We start from the raw sequence: 25,356 nt of genomic DNA, 5'->3' as shown, positions 1-25,356 counted from the left end.
CAACCGAGGTACCCTTAGCGGGAACTGAACCCAGGTCGCTCTGGTCCACAGGCCGACTCTAACCGCTGAGCCAAACCGGCCAGGGCTGCTCCCATCCTTTTTTAAAAAATTAATTATTTTTATCCTCACCCGAGGACATTTTCTGCATTTATCTTCAGATAGAGCAGGAGGGAGGTGGGGGGGAAGAAAGAGAGAAACATCAATGTGAGAGAGACACATCGAGTGGCTGCCACCCACACGACCTCAACAGGGCCAGGGGACAAACTGCAACCGAGGTACGTGCCCCTAGCGGGAACCGAACCCGGGACTCTCTGGTCCATGGGCTGACGCTCTAATCGCTGAGCCAAACCGGCCAGGGCTGCCCCCGTCTTTTAAGATAAGGCCACACTTGTTTCAAACCTTGCAGCCAACCTTGAAGCCACACTGCCAGGCTTGCTGGAGAAGTGGCAAGGTCAAGGGCAAAGGGCGCCCGCCGCCGGCTGCCCGGCTGGCTTCAAACACAAGCTCCCGGGCCTCCCAATAAGGAGCTGCGACCTTGCACCCGTAGGCTTTTACCGTCTTGCATCGAGGACGAACCCGGAGAGGTCTCTGAGCCAGGGTGGAGGGCAGAGGATGACGACATACCAGCGGGTGGGGTGGGTGGACAGGGTCAGCAACCATCTGCCTCAGCCCAGGTCCCCTGGAGACAGCACTCACTCAGCGGACCCCTCTGGGCTGTTTTCAAGCCATATCAGTCCCACCACCCTGCGCCCAGGTCTGAGCTCACCTGCTGAGGCCCATCCCTGGCAGGGGGGCTTTTGTGCGAGGCCCCTTCACCTGGGGGAAGACCTGCCGGGATGACCAGCACGGGACGCAGGGTTTGGGACCACCCTGCAGCCGTCTGCCTGGGTTCCCAACGCTCCAGGACAGCAGGGCCTGCAGGAGAGCAGCCCTCGGCTACTCAGACTCTCCCGGGAGGACCTGGCCCCTCCACGCATGCCCCAGAAGCAGGAGTGGGTGACCCAGACTCTCCTCTCCCGAGGGGGGTGCAAGTGGGTGGCAGGGGCGGCGGTGTGTGTGTGTGTGTGTGTCTGGCTGCAGCCAAAGACCTGTGCCAGCAGAGAGGCAGCTCTTCCTGGACCAAGGGAGGGGCATTCACAACCGGCTTCGGCCCCAGCAGCTGGGACTCGGGTTCTAGATGCACAGAACAATCCAGGCATCAGATCCTGAGGCTCACTCAGCAGCCCAGGAGCCCGCGTCCCACGTGGTGAGCCCAACCTGTCCTCAGGCACGAAGGAGGGGGTCACTGCCCTTCGAGGTGCCGGGCTGGTTACCTGCATCGAGGCCCTCCCTGGGCCCGGCCGGGGTTAGCGCAGCTCGTGGGGGTTCTGCGGCGGCGGCCTGGGCTGGCCTACGTCCATGTCACTGGCGCTACTGTCTAGCTCAAAGCCACGCCCACCCGAGGGCGCCTGGGGCATGAACTGGCGGAAGATGCTGACGCTGCCATGCCAGAAGGTAGGTTCCGGGAGCCGGCCCACCACGCTCCACGCCCGAGTCTCAGGGTCATAGGCTTCCACCACATCCGAGAGCTCAAACGTGTTGTCATACCCCCCGGAGACGTAGAGCTTCCCTCCAAGGACGGCCAGGCTGCCGCCCACATGCACCTGTGGGCCAAGGGGCACAGTGAGTGGAAGCCAGCAGCATGAACAGGGTACCTGGCAGCCTCCACACTTCTGGAGGTGATGCTGGGAGCTGTCCTCTGCACATGTCTCAAAACAGGCTGCCCTTCCCGCACCCCTGGGAACACGGACTCCCCAGGACCCGAGTCTCCCCATGAGCAGCACTGGCCTCTAAGACACGTGTGACTGCTCTCCCACCTTACAGAGGGAAAATGAGCCTCTGCCATCGCCAGTCGCGGAGCTGGGACGTCACCCGAAGACAGGCTGAGCATAAGACTGGACTACCCCATCTTTCTCACATTTGCTATAACGTGTGTGTAGTTCGTTTTGGGAAAAGCCATAAAGTTACATTTTTAAAGTGGAAAGACGTTGAGCTGTGATGTGTAAACTGTGACATCAGCCAGGTAGAGGTATCGTGAGAGCAGGTTTGGAAATTTAAGGAAGACAAACGAAGCAGGTGGGTGTAGGTGTATCTGGGACTGAGATTTGTCTGTGTGGCCAAATGCTGCCCCGGCCTCCTGGCTCCATGACACTATCAGGCTTGGCACCTCACTTCTCAACAAGCAGAGAAGGCGAGACCCCGATCAGGCACCTGCAGCAGTGTGGGAGCCCTGTTCAGAGCACACAGCAGGCGCTCAATAAATACATTACCAAGGTCAGCCCCCAAGACCTCCTGTCTGACCTTGTCCCCTCTGTTGTCCACTTGTTTACACTGCACCAGACACAGAGCTGAGAGCTTATTCTAGGAACATAGCAGACATGCCTTGCCCCAGGGCCTTTGCACTTGCTGTCTCTCTCTGTAGAACACTCTTCCCCAGTATGCTGTCTGCCTCATGGCAGCCTGTGCTTCCAACACAGGCAACTTTACCTGATTCATAGGTGGGATCTTGTCCCATTCATTCTTTGTGGGGTTATACACGTCCACTTCGGCAGAGTCATCCCTGTGGAGGGAAGGAGGGAGAGAGCGGGTCAGAGCAAGGAAGAAGTACCCCTGGGGGTGAAGGGCCGGAGAGGAGGGTCCTCCAAGCCTCTCACCTTTGGGGAATTCTTTAGTGCCATCTGACAGCCCACTGGCTAGTGTGGGACCCTGTCCCTGATTTTAGGTCTCAAACCCATCACCGCCTGGATTCCAAGCCAGAACCCAGCCTTGCTCCCTAAACCCGAAGAGCACCCCCTCAGGTGCTTAATCCTTTCCCCACCACCCAGCACCAACACGTGCCCCCGCTCCTCACTTGCAGCCCACGGGCTTCTGACCTTGACTGTACCAGGGTTCTTCCCACCTGCCCCCTACTCATCCTTCCGATTTGGATTTGTGCAACCGCTTCAGGACAGTCTTCCGAGGCCGCGCAGGCCGGGCCCCCGCACGCCATCGCACCCCCACATGTCCTGGACTGGTCCCAGGCCACAGCCTCACCTCTGCTGCCAGCACCCCCTTCCCTGCTCAACGCCCAGGGCGGCTGTGGCCACAGGAAGAAGGTGCCCCTGCTCTCCCCTTCCCGGTGGGGGCGACCTTGTTTGACACGTTCCTGATCCCTGCAATAAAAGGCTCCCAGGCACGGCCTTGCCAAGCAAAGAGCTCCCCGCCAAAATAGCAGTCATGATCGCAGGCCAAGGACCAGCAGGCAGCCAGCCAGTCAGTGCTTTAGGCCCTGCGGAAACTCCCCACACTAGAGGACAAGCGGCCCCAGGCACACGTGAACACAGGGACCGGCCAAGTCCCCATCAAGCCTTGTTCATGGACTGCAGAAATCTGAAATTTCACAACTTTTCACGTGTCATGACATAGTACTCGTACTCTGATGTCTCCCCCTCAGGTTACTCCAAACTGTAAACGCCATTCTTACCCTGTGACCCACATGCTGACGATTAATCCTGGAACCCAGTGGGCTGCCAGCCCCAAGCACAGACGTAGTACAAGCTGCAGCCGGACGAGGCCAGGCTGATGCCAGCCCTTCCCTCCACCGGGCCCCCAGCCAAGGAGCCACTCAGATGGGGACCCAGGTGGGCACGGCCGGGGGAGGAGGGAGCAGCACAGGAGCAGGGATGGGATGTGGCCCCCACACAGCACTGGCTGCCTCCCCGGGAAGACACCTCCCAACTGGAGTGCCCACAGGTGGCGTTCCGAGCAGGGGGCTCTGTGGTTCGAGGCACCAGAGCGCATGAGCAGGGTGGCGCTGGGACAAATGCCCAAGTGCATCGAGCCCAGGCGTTGCCTGTGCCCCGGCGAGCCAAGGCCGGGCCTCCCTGGTCACCTGAGGACAAACCGGCTGCCTTTCCTGACCCCTCACTCTCAGCCAGGCCGGGAGAGGGCAGAGCTGAGCCCACCTGCCCCGGCCCCACAACTTAGGTAAACCCTTAACCGGCTAACAGTGGGTGCAGGGGCTCCCCAATGCTTCCAGGTGGGCATGACACCAGGAGAAGGAAAGCACGGGGGCTCAGGATGGCAGAGCGGCCCGTGCGTACCGTGTCCTAGGACCACGGGGTGGGAGGACATTCTCAAAGGCACTCGGCCTGGAAAGCCGGCCAAGGGGCTGGCACGCTAGTAAGCTGTATTTATAGCCGGCTCCACCCCTCTCTGAAGACATCTACCGCCACCTTCCGGGAGGGGAGCTGGCTGAGGGGTCAGGCGACGTCTGCAGCGGGACCAAGGGCTGGCAGGACCCCAGGGCTCGACAGCGTGCCGCAGGTTCCTGGCGCACGGCGGTGCCTGCTCTCTTGGCCACTCGCGAGCAACGCCGCCTCTGTCTAACGTGCTCACCAGAAAGCCTGGGAGGGAGCCTTGAGCTGGGGAAGGAGCGGGAGCAGCAGCGCAGATGGCTGGGAGGGTGGGGGATGCTCAGAGGCGCCTAATTCAAAGCCCCAGCCCTCCTGGTCCGCACCCGCAGAAGGCTCCAGGGGGGTAGGGGAGCCACAGGTACATCACACACAGCAGCTGTGTGCAGCAGGCAGGGGGCTCCTGGCTCCCAGGTGCCCACTAGCCCATTAGGAGGTGGCTGTGTAGCAGTGACCAGTCATCAGGACCTGCAGCTGCCCGGTGACCCCATGGGTGCCACTACGTAGGGGTACCACACAGGGACCTGGGTTGGACGTCCTTGGCTCCAGCCTTGCACCACCACTTAAAGCCCGTGGCTATAAGTCCCCTGCTCCTCTAGGCCTGTTTTGTCATCTGTGAAATGGGGACAACAGTAGTGTCCATCTCATCATGGAGGTCAACCATGAAAATGCCCCGGAAACAGACAACACAGCGTCGGGCAAGTCCAGGCCCCCAACGTGTGCTGACCACTGTCATCATTCCCACAGGTAGCTCCGGGGCCTGCTCAGAAGCTCCTCCCCGGTCCCGAGTGGCTGTGGGATCCCTGGACAACAGCCTTCATTCAACAAGAGTCACGGGCCCTCCCGAGCCAGGCCAGGTGGGAAGGGAACGGACATGCAAGTGCTGCTTTAAACAGAGGGGGGAGGCTGGCCTTGCACCTGGAGGCAGGTCCCCACCTGCCTGAGTGTGGTGGACACTGCACGGTGAGCGAAGGGTCCCTCTGCCAAGACCACAACTTCCCCAAAGACTCCAGTGTCCAAAAAGCTCCTCTGGTCTTTTTAAGATTCAAAATCCCTCCTAGATCGGAGAGGCTTGTTTTAACAAAGGCCATGTGCGACCAGCCAAGGCAGGGCCTTAGTGGGCCCTCCAGGTACAAGTCCAGCCAAAGGGCCTCCTTTTATTTGGCATCTAGGAAAGTTCTCTGAAAGGACCTATCTCCATCATACTTGGGACCCTTGATTAAGAAAACCCAGCAGCCCACAGGAACCGCTGTAAGAAACAGCACAGAGGCTGCGGGTCCGACAGACCCAGCCTCGGGTCCTAGCCTGGCTTTGTCTGTGATGGGAGAAGAGGGGTGATGTGCTTAGCACGGGGCCTGGTAAGGCCACGCAGCGCCTTGGCCCCAGGCACTCACCTGATGAAGTACATGAGTCCGTTCAGAGTCACGGTCTTGGGGGCGAACGACCAGGGCGGGAGCTGGCCACAGTCCACCAGCGACCACAGGTCTGTGTCCGGGTGGTAGCACTGCATCACCATGGTCTCCTTGCCGGCCAGGGAGCCGATGGCGTAGAGCCGGCCGCGGCAGGCTGTGGTGGAGCAGTTGTCCATGGGGTAGGTCATGGGCTGCAGGGCCTCCCAGGAGTCGGTGGTGTGGTCGTAGCGCTCCGTGCTGTCCGCGGCCACCACGTACAGCAGCCCGTCGAGCACAGAGGAGCTGTGGTACTCGCGGGCCTTCAGCATGGGTGCCACCTCCGTCCACTCGTTCACGCTCGAGTTGTACCTCCACACGCAGTCGTACAGTCTGGAGCCATCGGACCCGCCTGCCGGGACACGCACAGCGGACATGTCAGTCCCTGCTGGCTCAGGGTGAGTAACCCACCTACGCCTTCCTGAACTTCCCGGAGGGCGTCTCGAGGGGAGGAATGAACCTCCCTTGGCTTCCGTGTAAACACGCATCCTGGCTCACCAACGCCCGGGCCCAGGGCTCCGTGCTGGGGTAAGGCAATGCAGGTACCAAACCACTGCTCACGGCCCATGAGAACGGCTGAGCTGCATGCCACAAAACCACCACCAGATCTCTGCAGGCCACAGGCCAAGCAAAGGCCCGGGGGCCACAATTCTAAGAAAAAGTAACCCTGGTCTGGACCTACATACACACCAAGCACCTCAACTGGACTAGGGCATCAGGTCTCAGAGTGAGTTCTCCCAGGGACACAAAGCACATGAGTGGGACACACAGGGACTTGTTCACCAAAGTCTAGCCTTCCTGGCCACCCCCTTACCACGGCTGTGCCAGGAACAGCTGAGAGGAAATCTACTTTACGTCACAAGCAAGAAACCCAACACAGAGCGGACTTCTGGGCTCTAGTTTCCGTGCAGGTTACCTACGAGCTTCGTCTGGAAAAACTCAAGCTGTACAAATACTGGGTAGGGCAAGAGTAGGCTTACAGTTGTGTCCACTTCCCACTACCATAATCAGTAAGTAATACAAGAAGAAACGGTTTCGCCCTGGCTGGTTTGGCTCAACAGTTAGAGGATCGGCCTGTGGACTGAAGGGTCTGGGTTTGATTCCCCATCAAGGGTGCATACCTGGCTTGCAGGTTCGATCCCCAGGGTTGCAGGTTCAATTCCTGGGGTCGTGTGGGAGGCAACCAATCAATGTGTCTCTCACAGTGATGTTTCTCTCTCTCTCTCCCTCCCTCCCTTCCACTCTATCTAAAAACTCAAAGGAAAAATATCCTCTGGAGAGGGTTAATGAAAAAAAATAAATAAATAAATAGTTTCTCATACTCACAAACTGTAAACCTACTTTTTGCTCATGCCTGTACACTCTGGTTTATATTCCAAAGAACTAAAATAAATAAATAAATACATAAGCAAAAACCAAAGCCCAATGGCACTGGCTAAGGTCGTGAATTAAACCAGTCGACACGGGACTTCCATTAACCACAGCCTGAAGGGACCCCGGGACCCCAGGGGTTGCATTCCCAACCCCGAGGCTGGCGCCACAGGCAGAGCAGACACGACACCGTCTCATGGCCCTGAGCTTCTTAAAGGGAGAAGAGCAGCTGGGTCAGGCCGGCCGGCCTTCTCCCTTCCACGGGGACACTGGACCTCAGGCAGCTGGGGCCACTTTCTTCCATGAAATTCCCAAGGGCAGCTGTTTGCAATGACCCAGCCACCTGTCTAAATCCCAGGGATTAGCTGCTCAGCTGAGACATTTATGGAAGGCTGTGCAAAGCTGGGGCCAGTCTGACCACTTTGGGGAGGGAGTTCCCTGGCCAGACCTGGAGGGGAGCATGGTTCCCAAACAACACAGGCCAGCCTCAGATGGCAAAGGGGCTGATTCCGGGAGAGGCCAGCAGAGGCTGGAGCTGTAGGCCCGGGAAGCTGTGGCCCCGGCGTGCAGTGCGTCCTGAGGCCGGGATGCCTCCCACTTGTCAGCTCAGAACCCTGCAGGGACACGGAACTCGTCTCAGAACTGGTTTTCTCCCTACCGCGCCAGCCTGGGCCCAGCCCAGACCCTCTCTGCCTGATAACAGCCCTCCGGAGCCCAAATGCACTCTCAGACCACTTCTTTCCTTATATAGCCCTCAGAGACCGCCCCTCCTCACCCCAGCGAAGGAGGTAGCCTCCCGTTGGAGCCAAGATTTATCCTTAATAAAAAATGTGGGAGAAGCCCAGAACTAGGGCGGGCTGGGACCCGCCCAGCATGACTCGGCAGTGTTTTGGGGTTTGAGCCAAGTAACTGGAAGAAAACCTCTCAGCATGTGACTATGTTTACAGTCGTGGGGCAGAGAGCAGCCCAAACGCCATGTGACCCACAACTCACAGCCCATGTGCCAACCTAAGGGAACCTAGTCACCGGTGACAAGAGGTAGGCACCAGGAGGCCTTGGTGGCTCAGCTGGGGGAAATCCCCAGGAATGGAGAATGGTTGTGTCACAGGGTGTCAGCCCCAGTCCTGTCTCTGGATCCCTTAGGGATAAAGAGAAAGCACCCATTGTGCGGAGTGAATGCCCCAGTATCTTCCGACCAAAGGGGGTGGGGGGTGGCACCTCCCAGGAAAAGAATGGGCTCCCCAGGCAGGCCCTGCAGCACGGGAAAGAAACCCACAAGCAGCCATTTGTCCCCGCTCACACAAGTGGCTCTGTTTCTAGGTCGCAAGTATCGTCCTAGAAGAAGAACCGTACCCACTGTCCAGCTTGAGGGGAAGAAGTGACCGCCTTCACTCAGGTTAGGTCCTGGACTTCAACCCAGGGCTCAGTGGGTTTCTCGGAAAGGTAGACGTGCTCCCGCAGCGGCGCGGGAGGCCAACCCCAGGGACCCCTGAGCTCCCCTGACCAGCCCACTCACCCGTCACGTAGATGTCGTTGCCAAGCGCCACGATGCTGTAGCCCCCGCCCAGGTGGTCTGGGAATTCGGCCAGGTAGCGCCACTGGCCGGTCTGCGGGTTGTAGCAATCGACGGTGACCAACTCGTCGCAGTCCTGGTCGCAGCCGCCCACGAGCACGAGTATCTCGGCGAGGCCGGTGGAAGGACGCGGGCGCATGCGAGGGCAGGGCCCGCGGTCGTGGCGGTCGTACCGCGCTGCCTGGAAGTCGCGCGCCTCGCGCAGCAGGCGCAGGCAGGGCGGGCAGCGCGCCACCAGCGGCTCGGCCTCGACGTGCGCCAGCAGGTAGAAGCGGCGCACGAAGGGGAGGCGCACGGCCTCGAGGAGCTGCGGCCAGTGCGCGGCGCGGCGCGGCGGGTCGGCTCGCACCCAGCGCAGCGCCAGCTGGTAGGCGGCCTCCTCCTTGGGCACGCACAGCCCGTCGTCGCGCAGGTAGCGCAGCAGGCGCGACAGCGGCAGGCGCTCCAGCTGCTCGGCGCCCAGCTCGCCCACGTGGCGCAGGATGAAGCGCTGCGCCGCGCTCGCCAGCCCCGCGCAGCTGAAGGCCTCGGCGAAGTCCTGCATGTCCAGGCAGTTGGCCAGGTCGAGCTGCTGCTGCAGGAAGGCGCCGCACGCCTCCTTCACCGCCGGGAACTGCAGGAGGTCGGCGGCGCGCAGCAGCGGCTCGGCGTTGTCGCCGCTCACGGCCACGCGGCCCGTGTAGCTGAAGTCGAGCAGCAGCTGCAGCATGTCTGGCGGCACGCCGTGGAGGCGCACCCGCTCGGCGCGGCTCTCGCGCAGCTGCCCGGCGAACATGGCGCGGAAGTAGGGGCTGGCGGCCGCCAGCACGGCGCGGTGCGCCGGGAAGTCGCGCCCGCCCGCCGCCTCCAGGGTCACGTCCAGGAACTTGCGCTCGGCGCGGAGCTGGCTCAGGCCGCGCAGCAGGCTCAGCGCGTGTGCGGGGTCGGAGAAGGGCAGCACGGCCAGCGGCGCCGGCCGCTCCATGGCGCCTTGGCGGCGGGGCGCGGGGCCGCAACGCGCGGTACCGGGAAAGGCCGCGGCCGGGGCCAGCGGGAGAGACGCGGCGCGTCGGCCGCAGCCGCTATAAATACTGCCGGGCGCCGTGGCCTCTTAGGGGCCGACCTGGGAGGGGGCGGGGCGCCGCTCGCCCCGCCCACTTAACCCCTCCGGGCCGGGCGCCGCCGCCTGGCCCCGCGCGCTGGCCCTCCTCCCCTCGCGCGCGCCCGCCCCCGCGCGCCCGGCTGAGTCACAGCCGCCTGCGCCCGCTCCCTCTTTCCGCCCTTCCCGGGCTTCCTGGAGCCTCCCGCCGACGCCTGGGCCGGGACGGCGGGTGACAAGTGTTCTCTGCGAGGGCGGCCCTGCTGCGCGCATGGATCGGGGGCCTCCGGGGCCTGCCCACGACTCACCGGGGCCCAGCTGCTTAGCAAAATCCGGTGGTCATCGCTTTCGCGCCACACTTCCCACTGCGTCCGCCCCCGAGCCCAGCGCTGCTCGGTACAATGACTTTTTACATTTCATTTCATAGCTCTTTGGCTCGCTAGTTAACCCTATTACGGGAACAGTGTCCAACCACAGGATCTGTACAGGTCAGGACCAAAGCCTGAACAACTGTAAGGTTTTCGGGTGACTTTTTTTCCTGGGCTCATTTATAAGCCGAATGGGGCCAGATGCCAGGAATCGGCTGCACCGAGTGCCTGCAAACTCGCCTGACTCGGTCATTAACGCTCCTCGGTATACAAAGCAGTTTCAGTTTGATTCACGGGCGCTTTCAGGCTCCAGAGCTGCCCTCCAAGGGGGCAGGCCTGCTCTGGGTCTGGTCACCCTGGACACCGGGCCTCCTGGCCTCCTCTCCTGGCCACGGAGGTGGGAAAGGCAGAACACGGGACAGGAGAAATGCCTGAGCGTGTACTATTAAACTGAACAAAAACCTAAAGCACCAGAAAGCAATTCCGGAAAAAATAGCCGTTTTCAATATTCCTCGAGGGGACACTAGGGGCCCTGGGGCCTGCGTCCAGCTCAAGGTCAGACAGGAGACTGCCTTAAGAAGGGGATGTGGCCATTCAGAAGTGTCACAGTCACTTGTGAGGTGACAGGAATAAATATTTAAGAAAGGAATTTGACCTTTTGGTTCCAATAGATGCAATACCAGGCGAGACTGCATTTTCAACATAGCATGTGAAAAAAATGCCCTCACTTGGAAGCCGTTCTTTTCTTTAATGTATGCTTTGTTGAATTTTAAAAAGATCCCCTATTTCACCTCCAGCTCTCTTGTTTTGCTGATGACACCTGGGTTTTTTTTTGTTATTTAATAGTTTCCCACCCCCTTGCCCTGTGGGCTTCAAGACTGTCCCAGCTTAGGTCGCACTGCGGAGTTGCTGTCCTGTCTTGGTTCCAGCCAAGTCCACATAGCCTTTGCAGAAGACATCTTGTTTTCATCGCATATCTGAAATGAGACGTGTAGGCTCTCTCTTCTCCTCCTGAATCTCTCTGCATGAGGATGAATCTGGTCTAAATTTCAGCACGGGAAGCACAGGCCTGAGTAAGAAAACAGGCAGGTACCAGGCGGGCTGCCTGTTGCCCATAGATGGACTGTTCACACAGCTGTTAGCGGCAGCAACATTCCTGGGCCCAGGAGCCTGGCCAATAGCTTACTTGCACAGGCTTTGTGACAAGAAAAGTCTGAGAAGTCAGGAAGTGGGAAAAGTACTCCGGTCCCTCAGGTCAGAACTCACCCACCTTGCATTAAAAAAACTTTAGGAAATCAATCATGTTTCAGCAGTTAAGAACTGAATCCAGTTTTGTGTATCTCTAACAAGGGGTTATTTCAGCAAATCATGTTTGAGTCTTCCGGGGAAGCTGTGAAGAGCAATGCAGATATTTATTGAAATGGAAAGATGTTCATGCTGTAATATCAAGTGAAAAATAGGATTACCCATAATATGACCCAATTTGTTGTATGTTTAGATGCTTACAAAAAAATTATGAAGGTAACTTTCTCTAGGAGGTTAGTTGTTGTTTCTGCTTGCCTGCGTTTTTTCTTTCTGTACTAAACATATAAACTGTGTGTTAAATAATACAAGTTCAAAATAAAACTTAAAAGGTCAGTTATTGGGGGAGGGGGAGCTATATTATTAATATCTCAGACCTAAGAGGCAAGTATTTGAAACCATGTGTGTGTATCTAAGTCAGTAGACGAAACGTGGTTAGAAAAGAAAGGAACGGATTTAGACCTATCAGCTGTTTGGAATTTTGAATAACCTACCAACCCGGGCGTGCTATTGGGTTTCTTTTTCTCATCAGTCTCCTGAGTTCAAAATGGGAGTGTGAGAAATCCATTCATTGCAGCATGACAGTGTGACAGATACAGACAGCAAACTGCATTAAGGGGGTGGTGTCTTCAGACACTACCCAGCATCTGGGCCCGGTGGACACACTATTGCTTGGTGAGGAAGGTGGGAACTCTTGCCAAACATGCGATAGTTTTGGGGTTTTTTTCCCAGTTTTATTGAAAAGTAATTGACACAAGCAGTCGTTGGGAAAATGTTTGTACTTAAAGGTTCAACTTCAGCCATGGAGGTTTTAGAAGTTTACCTTTTCTAAAGTGATGAAAATCATCTTTGTGTAGGTTATCTTCTTTATGATGGTGCTAACTTAACAAAAAATGGTACTATTTGATTAAAAAAATTCAAACTACTTAATTTTTATATTTGCTTATTTTTAAGTGTTTTATTTATTGATTTTAGAAAGAGAGGAAGGGAGAGAGAGAGAGAAACACTGCTCCAACTAACCAAGCTACCTGGCCTGGGCAGTTTTGATATTTAAAGGCTAATTTTAGGCATACAGGATGAGAGGCAACTGAGATAACTTTTTTTTTTTTTTTCATCCTTTTCCTTTGAGAACATTTGGGAATCCATACCTTAGCATTTAGTCAAAAAGAGTTGCTCCTTTTTTCCTATTAGACACTAAATTTTTCTGATTCTGGGTTGCCTAAGATGTGGATTGTAATGCATTTATTATATACAAACTTTTTACTTTAAGGAATGTTATAGTATTCTCTACCCATTAAGTGCATTATTAATATGTAAATGAGCTTCTGTAAATGAAAATATTTAAAGTGTTTGACACACCAAGTTGCTACTAACTTTTATATTTTTCCTGTACGAACCATAACACAAGAAATGCATTTGACTCTTCTATGCATAGGTTACTTGCCTCACTATATAAAAGTTAACAGTACATAATTTAGAAGTTATTTATTTAAAAATATTTTTTTTCGCCCTGGCCAGTTTGGCTCAGCGGTTGGAGCGTCGGCCTGCAGATCAGAGTCCTGGGTTTGGTTCCCGCTAGGGGCACGTACCAAAAATAAATAAAACAATAAAAATATATTTTTTTCTTTATTGGTTTTAGAGGGAGAGGGAGAGAGATAGAAACATCGGTGAGAGAGAACATTGATTGGCCACCTCTTGCATACTCCCCACTGGGGATCAGGCCCATAGCCTGGGCATGTGTCTTGATTGATAATCAAACCAGCGACCACTCAACCACTGAGCCACACCGGCCGGGCTAGAAGTTTTTATTAATGATTTTATTTATTTTTTTAACCCTCATCCGAGGATATTTTTACATTTATCTTCAGAGTAGGAGGGAGAGAGAGAGAAACATCGACGTGAGAGACACATGGACTGGTTGCCACCCGCCGACCCCCACCGGGGCCTGGGACGAACTACAACTGAGGTACGTGCCCTGGGCTGGAATCGAACCTGGGACTCTTTGGTCCGTAGGCTGTCACTCTAACTGCTGAGCCAAACCGGCCAGGGTTTATTATTGATTTTAAATTACCCACACATATATATTAATATAATAGTCAAGGCACTAAAAGTTGAAATAATATTTTGATGAGTTTTCTCTTTTTTCCTCTCCTGGAAATGAAAGTGAGAAAGGCAGAAAACTGAGAGTAGAAAAACATCCCTAAGAACATAGGTAAGCCTGGCCGGTGTGGCTCAGTTGGTTAGAACATTGTACCCATAGGCCAAGGTTGTGGGTTCTGTCCTGGTCAGGGCACATGCAAGAATCAACCAATGAATGCATGACTGAATGGAACAACAAATCGATGTTTCTCTCTCCCACTCCCTTTCCCTTTCTCGCTCTCTGAAAATTAAAGTAACAAAAGCTGAACAAAAAGCTGAAACACCAGAAAACAATTTCAGGAAAAACAAACCCTTATGTTTACATCCACATTCAAACATGGAGTTCAAGTGGGAGGCGGAACCCTTCTGAGTGGTCTATAGCAGTGACTGTGGTGTAGCAAGTGCCATTTAGGAAGGTGAGCTATATTTGGTAACCCAATTAAAATAACTCCATTCTCAAGTTACTTACTGGGAAACCACGGTATTCTTAGTATTTTTAAACTTGTCACAACCTGTGCTAATGTTGGCTTTTTTCTTCCTCTTTTCTAAGTAAATATAATCAGCTGAGAATTAGCATTCAGCAGCAGGTATAATTTTTTTTTTAAGCAGAACATAAATAAATAAGTAAAAATGGACTCCAAGATTCTGGCGAGACTGTGGCTGACATTCTTGTTACTCATGGAATTCTAGATTTGCCCCCTGGAGCCCAGGCGCACTGCAGTGTACCTGAGAAAGAAACAATACATTGAAGACACCTAAGCCTATCCTGCAGAGAAAACCAGCTTTATTACCCCCACAGCTACACATTATGCTACTGAGTTTGAGTCAATTATTGGCGTTATAGTCCGTTTTTGTTTTTGTTTTTCTTTGGTACGTGCCCCTATTGGGAACCAAACCCGGGACTCTCTGGTCCGCAGGCCTACGCTCCAACTGCTGAGCCAAACCAGCCAGGGCTGTAGTCCGTTTCTGAGTCTAGGGAATGGATAGTATTAATTCTAACCTCCTCCAAAGGGTGAAATTTCTAAGGGAAATCAAAGGAAAGAGAGACAAAGAAGGTCCTTCTCCGTGAAGTTTTCTGTTTCACTGGAGCAGCAATTTTCAACCGGTGTGCCACGAGAATTTTAAAATATGCAACACCTGCCCTGGCCAGTGTGGCTCGGTGGAGTGTTGTCCCATGCATGCAGAAGGCACGTGCCTGAGCTGGATCCCTGGTAGGGGACATTCAGGAGGCAGCCAACTGATGTTTCTCTCTCCCTCTCCTTTCCTCTCCAAAATCATTTTTAAGAACAATATTAAAAATAAAATAAAATAAAATAAAAGTGGCCCTGGCCAGTTTGGCTCAGCGGTTAGAGTGTCGGCCTGCGGTCCAGAGAGACTGGGGTTTGATTCCTGCTAAGGGCATGTACCTTGGTTGCAGTTTGTCCCCGGCCCTGATTGGGTTGTGCGGGTGGCAGCCACTCGATGTGTCCCTTTCAGGTCGATGTTTCTCTCTCTCCCTCCCACTCTATCTGAACAAAAAATGGAAAAATGTCCTCAGGTGAGGAAAAAAAAAAAAAGCAACACCTAACTATTTAGTCAGGAGCACTGACCTCTTTTCCCTTAGATGGTCAAATAAAAACATGACAACAGCCAACACAGTAGTAGCTGTCCAGTGTGAATGCATCAAAATGACATCTTTTACTTTCTGTCAGATCAGCAAAAAATCTATTTTTTGGTGTGCTGCAGAATTTAGTTCACGTGTGCCAGGAGATGAAAAAGGTGGGGAATTGCTGCACTAGAGTGTCAGGCAGAAGGAGGAGCATGTCATCCTGGTCACTTCCTTGTACTAAGAGCTACTATTTACAAAGAACTTCAGGAACTATCTATTGGACATCTGCTGAGCAATAGTGATCAGTGTCATATTAAACAATCCAAGTTTGGGATCTTCTTTCCTTAGTATGACTGAGTGGTCTCTCAATTCTGGGCTGTTTTGTCTGTCACCCAGTCATTACTATTATGAACAAGTGTTTTTTGTTTTTGGTATGTGCCCCTAGCGGGAACTGAACCTGGGACTCTCTGGTCCGCAGGCCAACGCTCCAACCACTGAGCCAAAGCAGCCAGGGCTGAACAAGTTCTTTATTTCCGTTTCTTAATGGAGGGTGTGTGTGTTAATGTGTATATTGTGAAAAAATCATACCATAGGGAATAATGATTAGTTTAAAAAAATTTCCTTTTAAGTCCTGGCCGGTGTGGCTGTTGGTGGAGTGTCATCCCGTACATCAAAGGGTGGTGGGTTCGATTCCCGTCGGGACACATACCCAGGTTTCGGGTTCAATCCCCAGTCAGGGCACGTACAGGAGGCAACTAATCTATGTTTCTCTTTCATCCTTCTCTAGATTGATAATTTTAACAAATTCCCTTTTCTTTCCTTTGAATTCCACCTCTAATAATTATTATTTGGTATTTGTACCTTTAAACTACCAACAGGATAATATCCTTCTTGGCTCTTTCTCATTCAGGCAAACCAAGTTGCTCCTGGTAAATCTGACCTTGGGCAACACTGGCTGGGCTCAGGACATCAGCTCTGGCCACAGTGGTCAAATCTGGCCAAATCACCGGAATGTGACGACTCTGTAAGAAGTGGTCAACGATGTTTTCACAGACCAAGTCCAATGTCATTTTTATCTTACTAGCTTTGTAAAGCCCCTTTGTTTGTTACCACCTTTGGGGAGCCCTCCTGTCTGCTAAGCTATTGCTGAAATAATAAAACAACAACAACAACAAAACAATAGTAAACTACCATTTATCGAGGCCAGTACTAGGTAAAATTTTTATAGCTCAGGAAACTGAGGCTCACAAAAGCATTTCTAAGATAAATCTAGTCCCTTAACTACTAAATGTATCTATCAGAATTCTCTTAACCACCTAAACAGCAGTAGCCAACCAATGTAGCATTCAATCCCTGAGAAATAATCCCATCTTTTAGGGTTTTTTCCAACCATCACTTTGATTTAGTATATGGAAGAGTCCGTTTCCTGGTTTAAATTAAAATTTTGACGTTACTCCTCTTTAACAGTTTCTGTCTTCGAAGCTACAGAATTTGCTATTGAGTCATCTGCACAGAGTTTTCTTTAAAAACATGTTAAAGAATGTCAGGCCTCCTGGTAATTTGATCAGAGCAGTTAATTTTCAACTAGGCGTTCAGAGTCAATCAGCCCCCAACATAAAGTTGTAAAAGACGCTGCGCCAGCAGTTACACTGCAAACTCCTCAATTAAACATCAGCACAGAGTCCGTGACAATTCCAAACGTCCCCATCGCCTCGCCTCGCCGTGCCCACCCCGTGAGGGACCCACGCAGGAAACTACGTTCAAGCGAGAAAACAGGGGCGGTCCCAAGGTTAGGCGGGGAGGGCAGGAAAAGCGACTCGAAGCAAACATCTCCTAAAACATTGATGACACCAGGAGAGATGTTCCGATGCGGTAACCCGACACCGCACAGCGGACCCTACAGGCACCGGGAGAGTCCGGGTCCCGTGGTCCCGGGTCCCCGCCGCCGGAGGACCCGGCCAGAAAACCCACAGTCGCGAAGGCAAGTTGGATTCCCCGGCCGGCCACGCGGGGAGCCAAGCCGGGGGTGGCCCAACGTCAGCACAGCCACCCCTACTCTCGCCCGGGCCGCGGGGACCCCGGCCCCACAAAGGGGCTCGCACCCCTAATCCCAAACGAGGAGGAGCGTGGGGGCCGCCTCCGCGCTCAGCGACCAAGGCCGTCGGCCCCGCCCCCACCCGCCCGCCAGAGCGACCCGGCCCCCGCCCCGCGGAGACAGAGGCGCTACCGCCCGCGCCGCCCCTCCCCCACTACCCAGCCGGCGCGAGCCCCCGCACAGCCCCCGCTCCGGCGGACTCAGGTCCCGGAGACACCGCCTCCGCAGCCGCCGCGGGGCTCTATGGGGTTTGGAGTCCTCGAGGCAGCCTTTGTGTGCCGAAGCGGAAGAGCCTAGGACTACGACTCCCACAATGCCCAGCGCCCGCCCTCGCGCCACGCCCCCTCTCTATCGGCTTTCCGTCCTCCTCAGACTACATTTCCCGACAGGCCTCGCGGATCTCCCGCCCTCCCTCCTGAGACACGAGCCGAACTGGGCGTCAGGTCGGGGAGCCGGTCGGGTTCCCGCTCGCCGCCGCCGCCCCCCGCAGCGACTCTCCCGCCTCTCCCGCCGCGCCGGTCGCGGGAGCTGCCGCGCTAACTCTGCTCAGCCGTGGAGCCGCTGGTCCGGTAGCACAGAGTCCGGGACGCGACACGCCGAGCCCCCCCATCGCCTCCAGCCGCGGAGCCCCCTCCCCGGTCCGCCCCGGTCCTACGCGGCCGCCGGAGCCCCATCCCCGAGCGGCCCCGCGGTCCGGTGCCCGCATCCCGGCCCCTGCACTCCCGCAGCCGCCGCCCCCCACCCAGAACATGGATTCCGACTCCTGCGCCGCCGCCTTCCACCCGGAGGTAAGAGCTGCGCCCAGATCGCCCCGACCACCCCCACCCCGGTCCTTCGTTCCTCGGAGCCAGACCCCAGCCACCCGAGCGCCGCCCTCCTCCCCCAGCTTTTCGTCGTCGCCCCCCGGCGCCCAACCCCGCCCCCCCGCGGGGGCCCGCTCCCGGCGCTCCCCGCCGGCCCCCGCCTCGCCGCCCCTCCGGCGGGCGTAAGCGCCCACCCTTCCCGGGCCTCGGTAGCCTCGGGACCTGTCTGCGCTCCGGGCCCCGCCCCGCCTGCCTGGCTTACCCCTTCCCCGCCCCCGGGGACTCGGTCGGAGCGCCGCCGCCCCGCACTCTTGCTTCTCGGAGGAACCCCCTCACTCCCCTCCCGGAGGGGCTCGTGGCCCCCCGCGGACGGCGTCTCGGCTTTGCGCGCCCCCGCCTGCTCCCCTAATTCCCCCGGGCCCAGTGGCCCGCGCCCCGCCCCCTGACTCCCGCGCGGCCTCCGCCCTCTCTGGCTTGGGGGAGCCTTGTCTTTGGGGGTTCCCACCCCTGCAAGGGCCGGACCCCTCCCCACCCCCCCTGCGCGCTCGCTCGCTCGCATTCCCCTCCGGGGCCCCCGCCCCCCGCCCGCGGCTCTGCTCGCCCCGCCTCCCACTCCTCCTTCCGGGGATCGGCCCTCGGTTCTCCCGGTTGGCGCCCCTGCTGCGGTCCTCGCTCCCTTCCCGAGGCCCGCAGGGTCTGGGGTGCGGGTCGGGCCGCGGGAGGTGGCGCTGAGTACCCTCCCCCGCCGCTCTGATGCCTCGGGGGTTCGCGGGCCCTGCCATCCTGGGACCCCGAGCCTGCCGGCTTCTCGAGCCCCCTCCCCCGCGGGATGGGCCCCGCACCTTCCGGGGCCGAGTGTCGGCGGGGGGCGGCTTCCGTGGGCGGGCGGGAGGGGGCCGCACCGCCATCTGCTTTTCCTAAAGGCGAAGGCGCGGCGGGCGGGGTGGGGGCTGCGCAGCCCCCCCACCCCCACCCCGCGCCCTGGGGCGCCGCCGCCTGCCACTCGGCATCCCGGCTCCTGACCCACTTCTGTACGTTCCCCGCCGAAATAAAAGTTCTTTTCGAGAGTTTGAGGGCCGAGGGCTTCGGCCCTCCCACCCCGGCCAGAGGGAGGGCGGTCTGGCTCCTGGGGGTGGAGGCAGGATCTCCTGCGCTTCCTGCGCTGGGTCCCGCGCTGAGCCTGGTGCTCTGCTAACCTGCGCACGCCTCTGGGTCCTGCGGCCGATGGGTGAGGGGAGAAGGTGGTTTGCTGGAACCAAGTTGAGAAAATAAGTGGCTCCCTTGGAAAAAACCTACGGGCAGCACGCTTGTGCCGCTCCGCTTTCTGGGCCCTGTCCTGCGGGGAGGGCTGGACTGCTGAGCCCACCTCCCCACCCCCCATTTTCTGCCTCACTTTCACCCTAGGAGGGCACAGGCCGGTAGCTCTGTAAAGGTCAGGTTATCTTGTAAGGATGGCATTGGAGTGGGTGATAAAATACTTAGAGAAAACCTTGGTAGATATGCTAGTCGAATAATCCGAAATAAAGTACAGAAAGAGCAAGTAAAGGCTCTTTCTCCTTGAGCTGCTCTTCTCGTCAGGAGAAAGTTCATCCTTGTTGAGAGCATTTCTAGTGTGAATGCCACAACATCTAGCATTTCATCTTCAACGTGCAAATACGACTAGACTAGCAGGCATGTTTTCTTGTTTTTTTCTGAGTGGAGAAACATTTGGGTGCCTGGCCCTGGGTGTTGGAGCAGTAGAGCGACCGGCAGGAAGTGCCCATGCAGGGGAGACCCAGTGGAGGAGGTAGTCCTCATGCAGCCCTGGCTGGGGAGGGGTCAGGCTTCAGTGGGCTGGGAAGGATAAGAAGGGGTTGACTTTTGAAATCATTAAATGCTTCAGTTACAGCTGCAGCAGCAGTTTATTTGCAAAATGGAAAATCTGTAGCAAAAAAGTAGTTATTGGAGCTGATAGGCCTGTAGAAGCTAGTAGATAACACCACGGGTGCTAAGAAATAGGCTTTGGGACAAGCTTTTCTCTCCTAACCAGTTCCCAGTATTCTTGGCATAACACCCCCACTTTCACAACCTTCTGAAAACAGTGTTATTCCTTGACCTGAACGTACCTTATCTTGTTTCTGAGTGTGTGTAAATCTCAGTGTGTTTTTGAGTGGCTGGCAATAATAAAAGCTCCAGCTTGTTTGGTTTTGTTTGTGATTCCACCTACAAGTGTCTACATTCAAACACAGCCCGTTTCTCGGTTTCTCGTTTGCTAACAGGAGTACTCCCCCGGTTACAAGAGGCGTAGGACCGTGGAGGATTTCAACAAATTCTGCACCTTTGTCTTGGCCTATGCTGGCTACATCCCTTATCCGAAGGAGGTAATCTTTAGCACTTTAGAGACCTTTCTTGCTGACAGTGAAACCAGAGCGTCCAGTGAGGGGTTGGCCTGGCAGGAGGACTTCAGAAAAGAGCTGGGCAAAACACTTTCTTTGAAACAGACCAGCGTGAGGAGTGGTTTCTCAAGCTGATAGAAAATAAAATGCAGACTTGTTTAGAAATGATTTAGTAAACTTGCAAAGTTTGCTTGAAAATAACTATTAGCTATCTGCCTGTTCTTTTTCTTTAAATTTAATTTTTCAATGATAGTTTACATTCAGTATGATTTTGTATTAGTTTCAGGAGTACCGCATAGTGGTTAGACAATCATATACTTTACAAAGTGTTCTCCTGATATTTCCAGTACCCACTTGACACCATACCTATTTATTGACTATTCTGTACTATTTACTGCCTGCTCTTGATGGCCAGTAATTATTGAGTGCTGACTATGGCCAGGCCCTATTTTTGGCCCTTATAATTATAGGAGGTAGATGATATTATTTGTCCCCATTTTAAAGCTGAGGACATGGGCACAGATAGGGAACTCCTTGCTCTGGGTCTGAGTGGTGGAGCCTGGGTTCACCCAGATGGCCACCTGCCTGGCGAGTAGCCTGGTTGCTGTGCACACCACACATATGATCTGCAGGGACTTCGGCCAGAATCCCATGTAATTTCAGGGTTTTTTTTTCCCTTGCTGAGAAATGGGCAGAACTCCGGGCCAGCACTGCCATGGTCCTCAAACTTCAGGGGCCTGTTTATACTGACTGAGGCTAAAAAGAAGGGACCTCGGTAATACTAGGGGGCCAGGTCCCAGCATTGGTTTATCCTTTGCAGATAAAACGCTTGAATGGTGTGAAGGAAGGAACCATACACGTAGCTCATACACTGCTTTGGGCAGTAATTACCTGTTTTGATTTTTGCAATATTTTGGGATATCTCCAGTTTATTTAAAAACAATATTGGGAAATTCTCAAAACTAACTTTAATTCACTTAATTAAGAAAACATCCCAGGGGAGGATAAACTGAGGGAATGTTGGTCAGGGAAGGATAAGTGGGTTGGAGAGCAGGTTTCCACTCCTTTAACGGAGATTGAGCATCAGCCAGGTTCTGGAGAGTTCGGCCAGGGCAGGAGGTCTCCTCGTGGGTTCATATTCTATCTGGAAGGTCAAACTATAGTACAGATGCCACTGTTACGAGAGCTGGGAGCCTAAGGTTGTGAGAGCGCACGTCTGCGGGCCTGACCTGGCCAGGTGCCCGGGGAAGCCCTGCTCAGGGCCAGCCAGCTGCTGGGGACTGGTCGAAATAATCGGAACCCGCCACCTTTGCCTCTGTCCTTTCAGGAACTCCCTTTGAGGAGCAGCCCTAGCCCTGCCAACAGCACCGCAGGTACCATTGACAGCGATGGCTGGGACGCTGGTTTCACCGACATCTCGTCCGCGGTGCCCTTGCCGGTCTCTGACCGCTGCTTTGGCCACCTGCAGCCCACTCTCTTGCAGCGAGCCAAGCCCAGTAACTTCCTGCTGGACAGAAAGAAGACCGACAAGCTGAAGAAGAAGAAGAAGAGGAAGCGAAGGGACAGTGATGTGCCCGTGAAGGAGGGGTACATGGGCAGCCTGCTGAAGCTGGAAGCCTCTGATCCATACGTGGAGACCCCCACGAGTCCCACCCTGCAGGATATGCCCCAGGCCCCTGGCGATCCCTGCTCGGGCTGGGACTCCGATACTCCTTCCAGCGGATCTTGTGCCACGGTGTCACCTGACCAGGTCAAAGAAATAAAAACTGAAGGCAAACGGACTATCGTCCGGCAGGGAAAGCAGGTGGTGTTCCGCGACGAGGACAGCACTGGCAACGATGAGGACATAATGGTGGATTCAGGTGCGTGAGCCCGGGAGGGTGGCCATGCCGCTGGCTGGTTGTCAGAAGGGGGATCGTAAGCAGGAGTCTCCGCAGGCCCTTCCTCAGTGTGCCCACTGTCTCCAGGGAGAGAGGTGCAAGAAGGTGGACACAGATGTTTAGGGAAGGGCGTGATGGCAGCTGCAGACAGCTGAGATCCCAAGACAGACCTCGAAATGTAAAACTCGTGTAATAAGTACACATGCTGCGGTTATCCTTGGGCAGGACAAGCAGGAGGGGTGTGCTGACTGTTTTCAGGGAGGGAGGTAGCACCCCTAAGTGAAAGTTGAAATCTGGTTTGGTTGTTTGTCCCATTGGAGAGAGGTTTTCTGATGGAGAGGGTTGGGGAGATGTTTTCTTCCTTCTTCTTACGTGTTTCTCTCCTTTCAGACGACGACTCGTGGGACCTCGTCACCTGCTTCTGCATGAAGCCATTTGCTGGCCGCCCGATGATAGAGTGTAATGAGTGCCATACTTGGATTCACCTGTCCTGTGCCAAAATCCGGAAATCCAATGTTCCGGAAGTGTTTGTCTGCCAAAAGTGCCGGGACTCCAAGTTCGACATCCGCCGGTCCAACCGTTCTCGAATGGGCTCCCGGAAGCTGTTTCTGGACTGACTGCTGGCGATCCTGGAGACTGTGGGTGAAGAATTGGAAGGGATGGGACGATGGGCTTTTTGGCCCTTTTCTTAGTTGAGCACAGAACTCTCAGCTCTGGTGCAGGCAGACTCCTGCCATTCAGGTGCCTAAGTAAAAGAACAGGCTGACCATGGTATAAACTGTACATAGCCAGTGACTGAATAAAGTCCTCGTGGGCCAAAGCTGCTGCTGGAGCTGTGTTCTCGGCAGTGGAGGTGGACTAAACACCCCAGTGCATGGGTTTGGTTCAGCGGAAAATGAGGGTCCGTGGCAGTTGTGAATTCTTGATACCGTTAACAAACTCCCGCCGATTGGAACAAGTGCTACATGTTACTCTGCTTCCTCTGTGTTGGGGACAAAGGTTTCCCTGGCCTGTTAACGAACAGCCATACGTGCAGACTTTTTCTCGAGTGTGTCTTTTACCATAAGTGTCTGTATAGCAACCATCAACGCTGCCCCTCCCTTGGTGGTCCACCCTCTGCCGGCCTCTGCTGCCTCTGTCCTGGAGGCTGCCTGCTGGACTCCTCTGGTCTCACTCAGAGAAGAGCTGGGGCCTTGGGCGAGTGGTGGTGTCTCATTGTCCTTCTGTTCGTTAAAAGGGATAGTGTGTGGCCACTTCTTTGTAGAAAGAGGATTGGTTGGGAGATTGAGGTGGCCCGTGTTCATAACTCAATTTCCTGTTTTGCACGATGTAAAAACCCTGTCTTTTTGCACGATATAGCCAAAAGTATTGGCAGATTTTTGCCTGGGTGCCGTGTCTCTCCGGTTGACACATGGAGGCCTGTGGGTACCCAGGCCAGGTGTTTCCAAGCGAGGGAGCACTTTGGTTCCCTCCTCGTCTCTTCCCTTCACATTGTTCCAGTAGCAGCGTAAAGGTTAGGCGGTCCCTGGGGAATGGCCTTCCTTGACAAAGGGAAATCGGGAGGAAGGCCTCCCCACGGGTGATCCTTAGTGTCCCCTCATACAGGTTGGCCTGCTGGTTCCACAGGCCAAGGTTAGGACTTGAAGCCTTTTTGGTTTGAGTTGGTGAGTGAGTGCTTTGGTAACATTGGCGTCCAGGTACATGCCATTGAACTGTAGAGCTCCTCAGATCTGGACTGGGGCACCTTGCAGGTCTGACTGCAGAAGCCGGGGAGTTCGCCCCCGAAAGCCTGCAGGGCTCTCTCCAGGTTAGTGAGCCCCAGGACACTGGTGGTTCTGGGGCTCTGAGGGCCAGGGCTTCAGCTTTGTCCCAAATTGACATTGCTTTTTAGCAGTTCGAATACTTGTTTTCTTTTTTTTTTGTAAATCGATGGGTGTGTTTTTATAAACATTGTTTCTTGTAAAAGCATGAAAAGGGAAGAATGCCCAAGTTGGTCATACTTGTTTACAGCAGGATGGACCCCAGTCTCCCTGCCGGGGGCTTCTCCGGGTGGCATCCTTGTGCAGGGCCACCAGGTGGACGCCCTCCACATTCTCTCACTGAAGCACCAAGGGTTTGAGCTGTAACTGGCTAATCAGAGCCCATATTTTGTCCTAGTATCATTCATGCTTGACAAGCCAACTGCCTTTTTTTTTTGGCTTTAATTCTGTTGCTTTTATTAACAGAAATACTGAAACCCAGTTTATTGTCAAGATCCCCAAGGGGGAAGTTGTGTTGTAAAAAGAAATAGTAAGAAGCTGGTTCAGAAACAAACTTCTCCCCAGGCAGCTGTCTCTGGCTCTGATTAGGGCAAATATGCAGGAGAAGTTGGGAGAGGACTTTGCCAAAGATCCGCCCCAGGACATTGCTTGTCCAGTGTCTTCACCATGAGAATAGCCAAAGTTCCAAAGTGTTTTTCTTTTCTTTTTAAAATAACCCTACAAAGTTTTAAAGGTGCATGTGAGAGTACATGTAATTTGACAGTGGAACGGCCAATGTCGGCTATTGCAGTCTGCCCTTAGAAGGTTCGAGGCCTGGAGATTCCTGGAAGGCTTTTGATATTCATCTCAATTTCTGTTTCTTCATTTCCTTTGTTTTTTAAACAGGTGGAACCCTGTGGGTGGTGTCTAAGAAGTCAAGACACCTTGTTTTGTGTTGATGGAGCTGGCAGCTGCAATCAGCTTTATGCAAATTAGGTGTGGCCCAACTAGGGGCTCCTGGTTGGTGGCTGATGAAGTGAGGGGAGGGAAAGATGTCACCCCCCCAAAGCAGGCGCCTCCCATTGGCTTTGGCCAGGCCAGACACTTAACATCGTTTACATAGTTCTGTGTAATTGTAAAGTTTATGTGTAAAAAGCGAAGCTGTTTCTGTGAAACTGTATATTTTGTAAATAAAGATATTGCTACTTTGAGGTTCATGTCAGGCTTCAGGTGTTTGTGTTCTGTGCTGGACAATTGTTTCATCTGCCTTCATCACCTCCTCCAAACCATGATTACAAGACGTGGAAGTTCAAGTCAGAGTTTGGTTTAGCAGGACGAGGAATGCCCACAGCCCTTAATCTACTTTTCTGGTAAATTCTCCAGAAA

General features: G+C 54.6%; 2 protein-coding genes and 1 long non-coding RNA gene across 3 annotated transcripts; 2 read left to right on the top strand and 1 right to left on the bottom strand.

The window, feature by feature from the left end:
• Window positions 1-322: 322 nt before the first annotated feature.
• On the bottom strand, window positions 323-9,567 carry KLHL21 (kelch like family member 21). The gene is made up of 4 exons (XM_036257221.1): window positions 8,547-9,567; window positions 5,606-6,011; window positions 2,527-2,599; window positions 323-1,643 (listed from the first exon to the last, which is right to left on the bottom strand). The coding sequence occupies exons 1-4, from the start codon at window positions 9,565-9,567 to the stop codon at window positions 1,347-1,349; spliced, it is 1,797 nt and encodes a 598-aa protein (XP_036113114.1). The 3' UTR covers window positions 323-1,346.
• Window positions 7,984-16,345, top strand: LOC118627071. Its single transcript, XR_004959004.1, has 3 exons — window positions 7,984-8,068; window positions 8,351-8,426; window positions 15,989-16,345. It is a non-coding gene; the product is annotated as an uncharacterized LOC118627071 (long non-coding RNA).
• Window positions 16,346-17,617: 1,272 nt separating this feature from the next.
• On the top strand, window positions 17,618-25,176 carry PHF13 (PHD finger protein 13). The gene is made up of 4 exons (XM_036257506.1): window positions 17,618-17,961; window positions 20,235-20,336; window positions 21,679-22,213; window positions 22,622-25,176. The coding sequence occupies exons 1-4, from the start codon at window positions 17,923-17,925 to the stop codon at window positions 22,846-22,848; spliced, it is 903 nt and encodes a 300-aa protein (XP_036113399.1). The 5' UTR covers window positions 17,618-17,922; the 3' UTR covers window positions 22,849-25,176.
• Window positions 25,177-25,356: the final 180 nt, after the last annotated feature.

This window comes from Molossus molossus, unplaced genomic scaffold (genome assembly GCF_014108415.1).
Source record: "Molossus molossus isolate mMolMol1 unplaced genomic scaffold, mMolMol1.p scaffold_m16_p_12, whole genome shotgun sequence".
Classification (NCBI taxonomy): domain Eukaryota; kingdom Metazoa; phylum Chordata; class Mammalia; order Chiroptera; family Molossidae; genus Molossus; species Molossus molossus.
The sequence above is the reverse complement of the archived record's forward strand: the minus strand, read 5'-3'. Positions and strand labels throughout refer to the sequence as shown.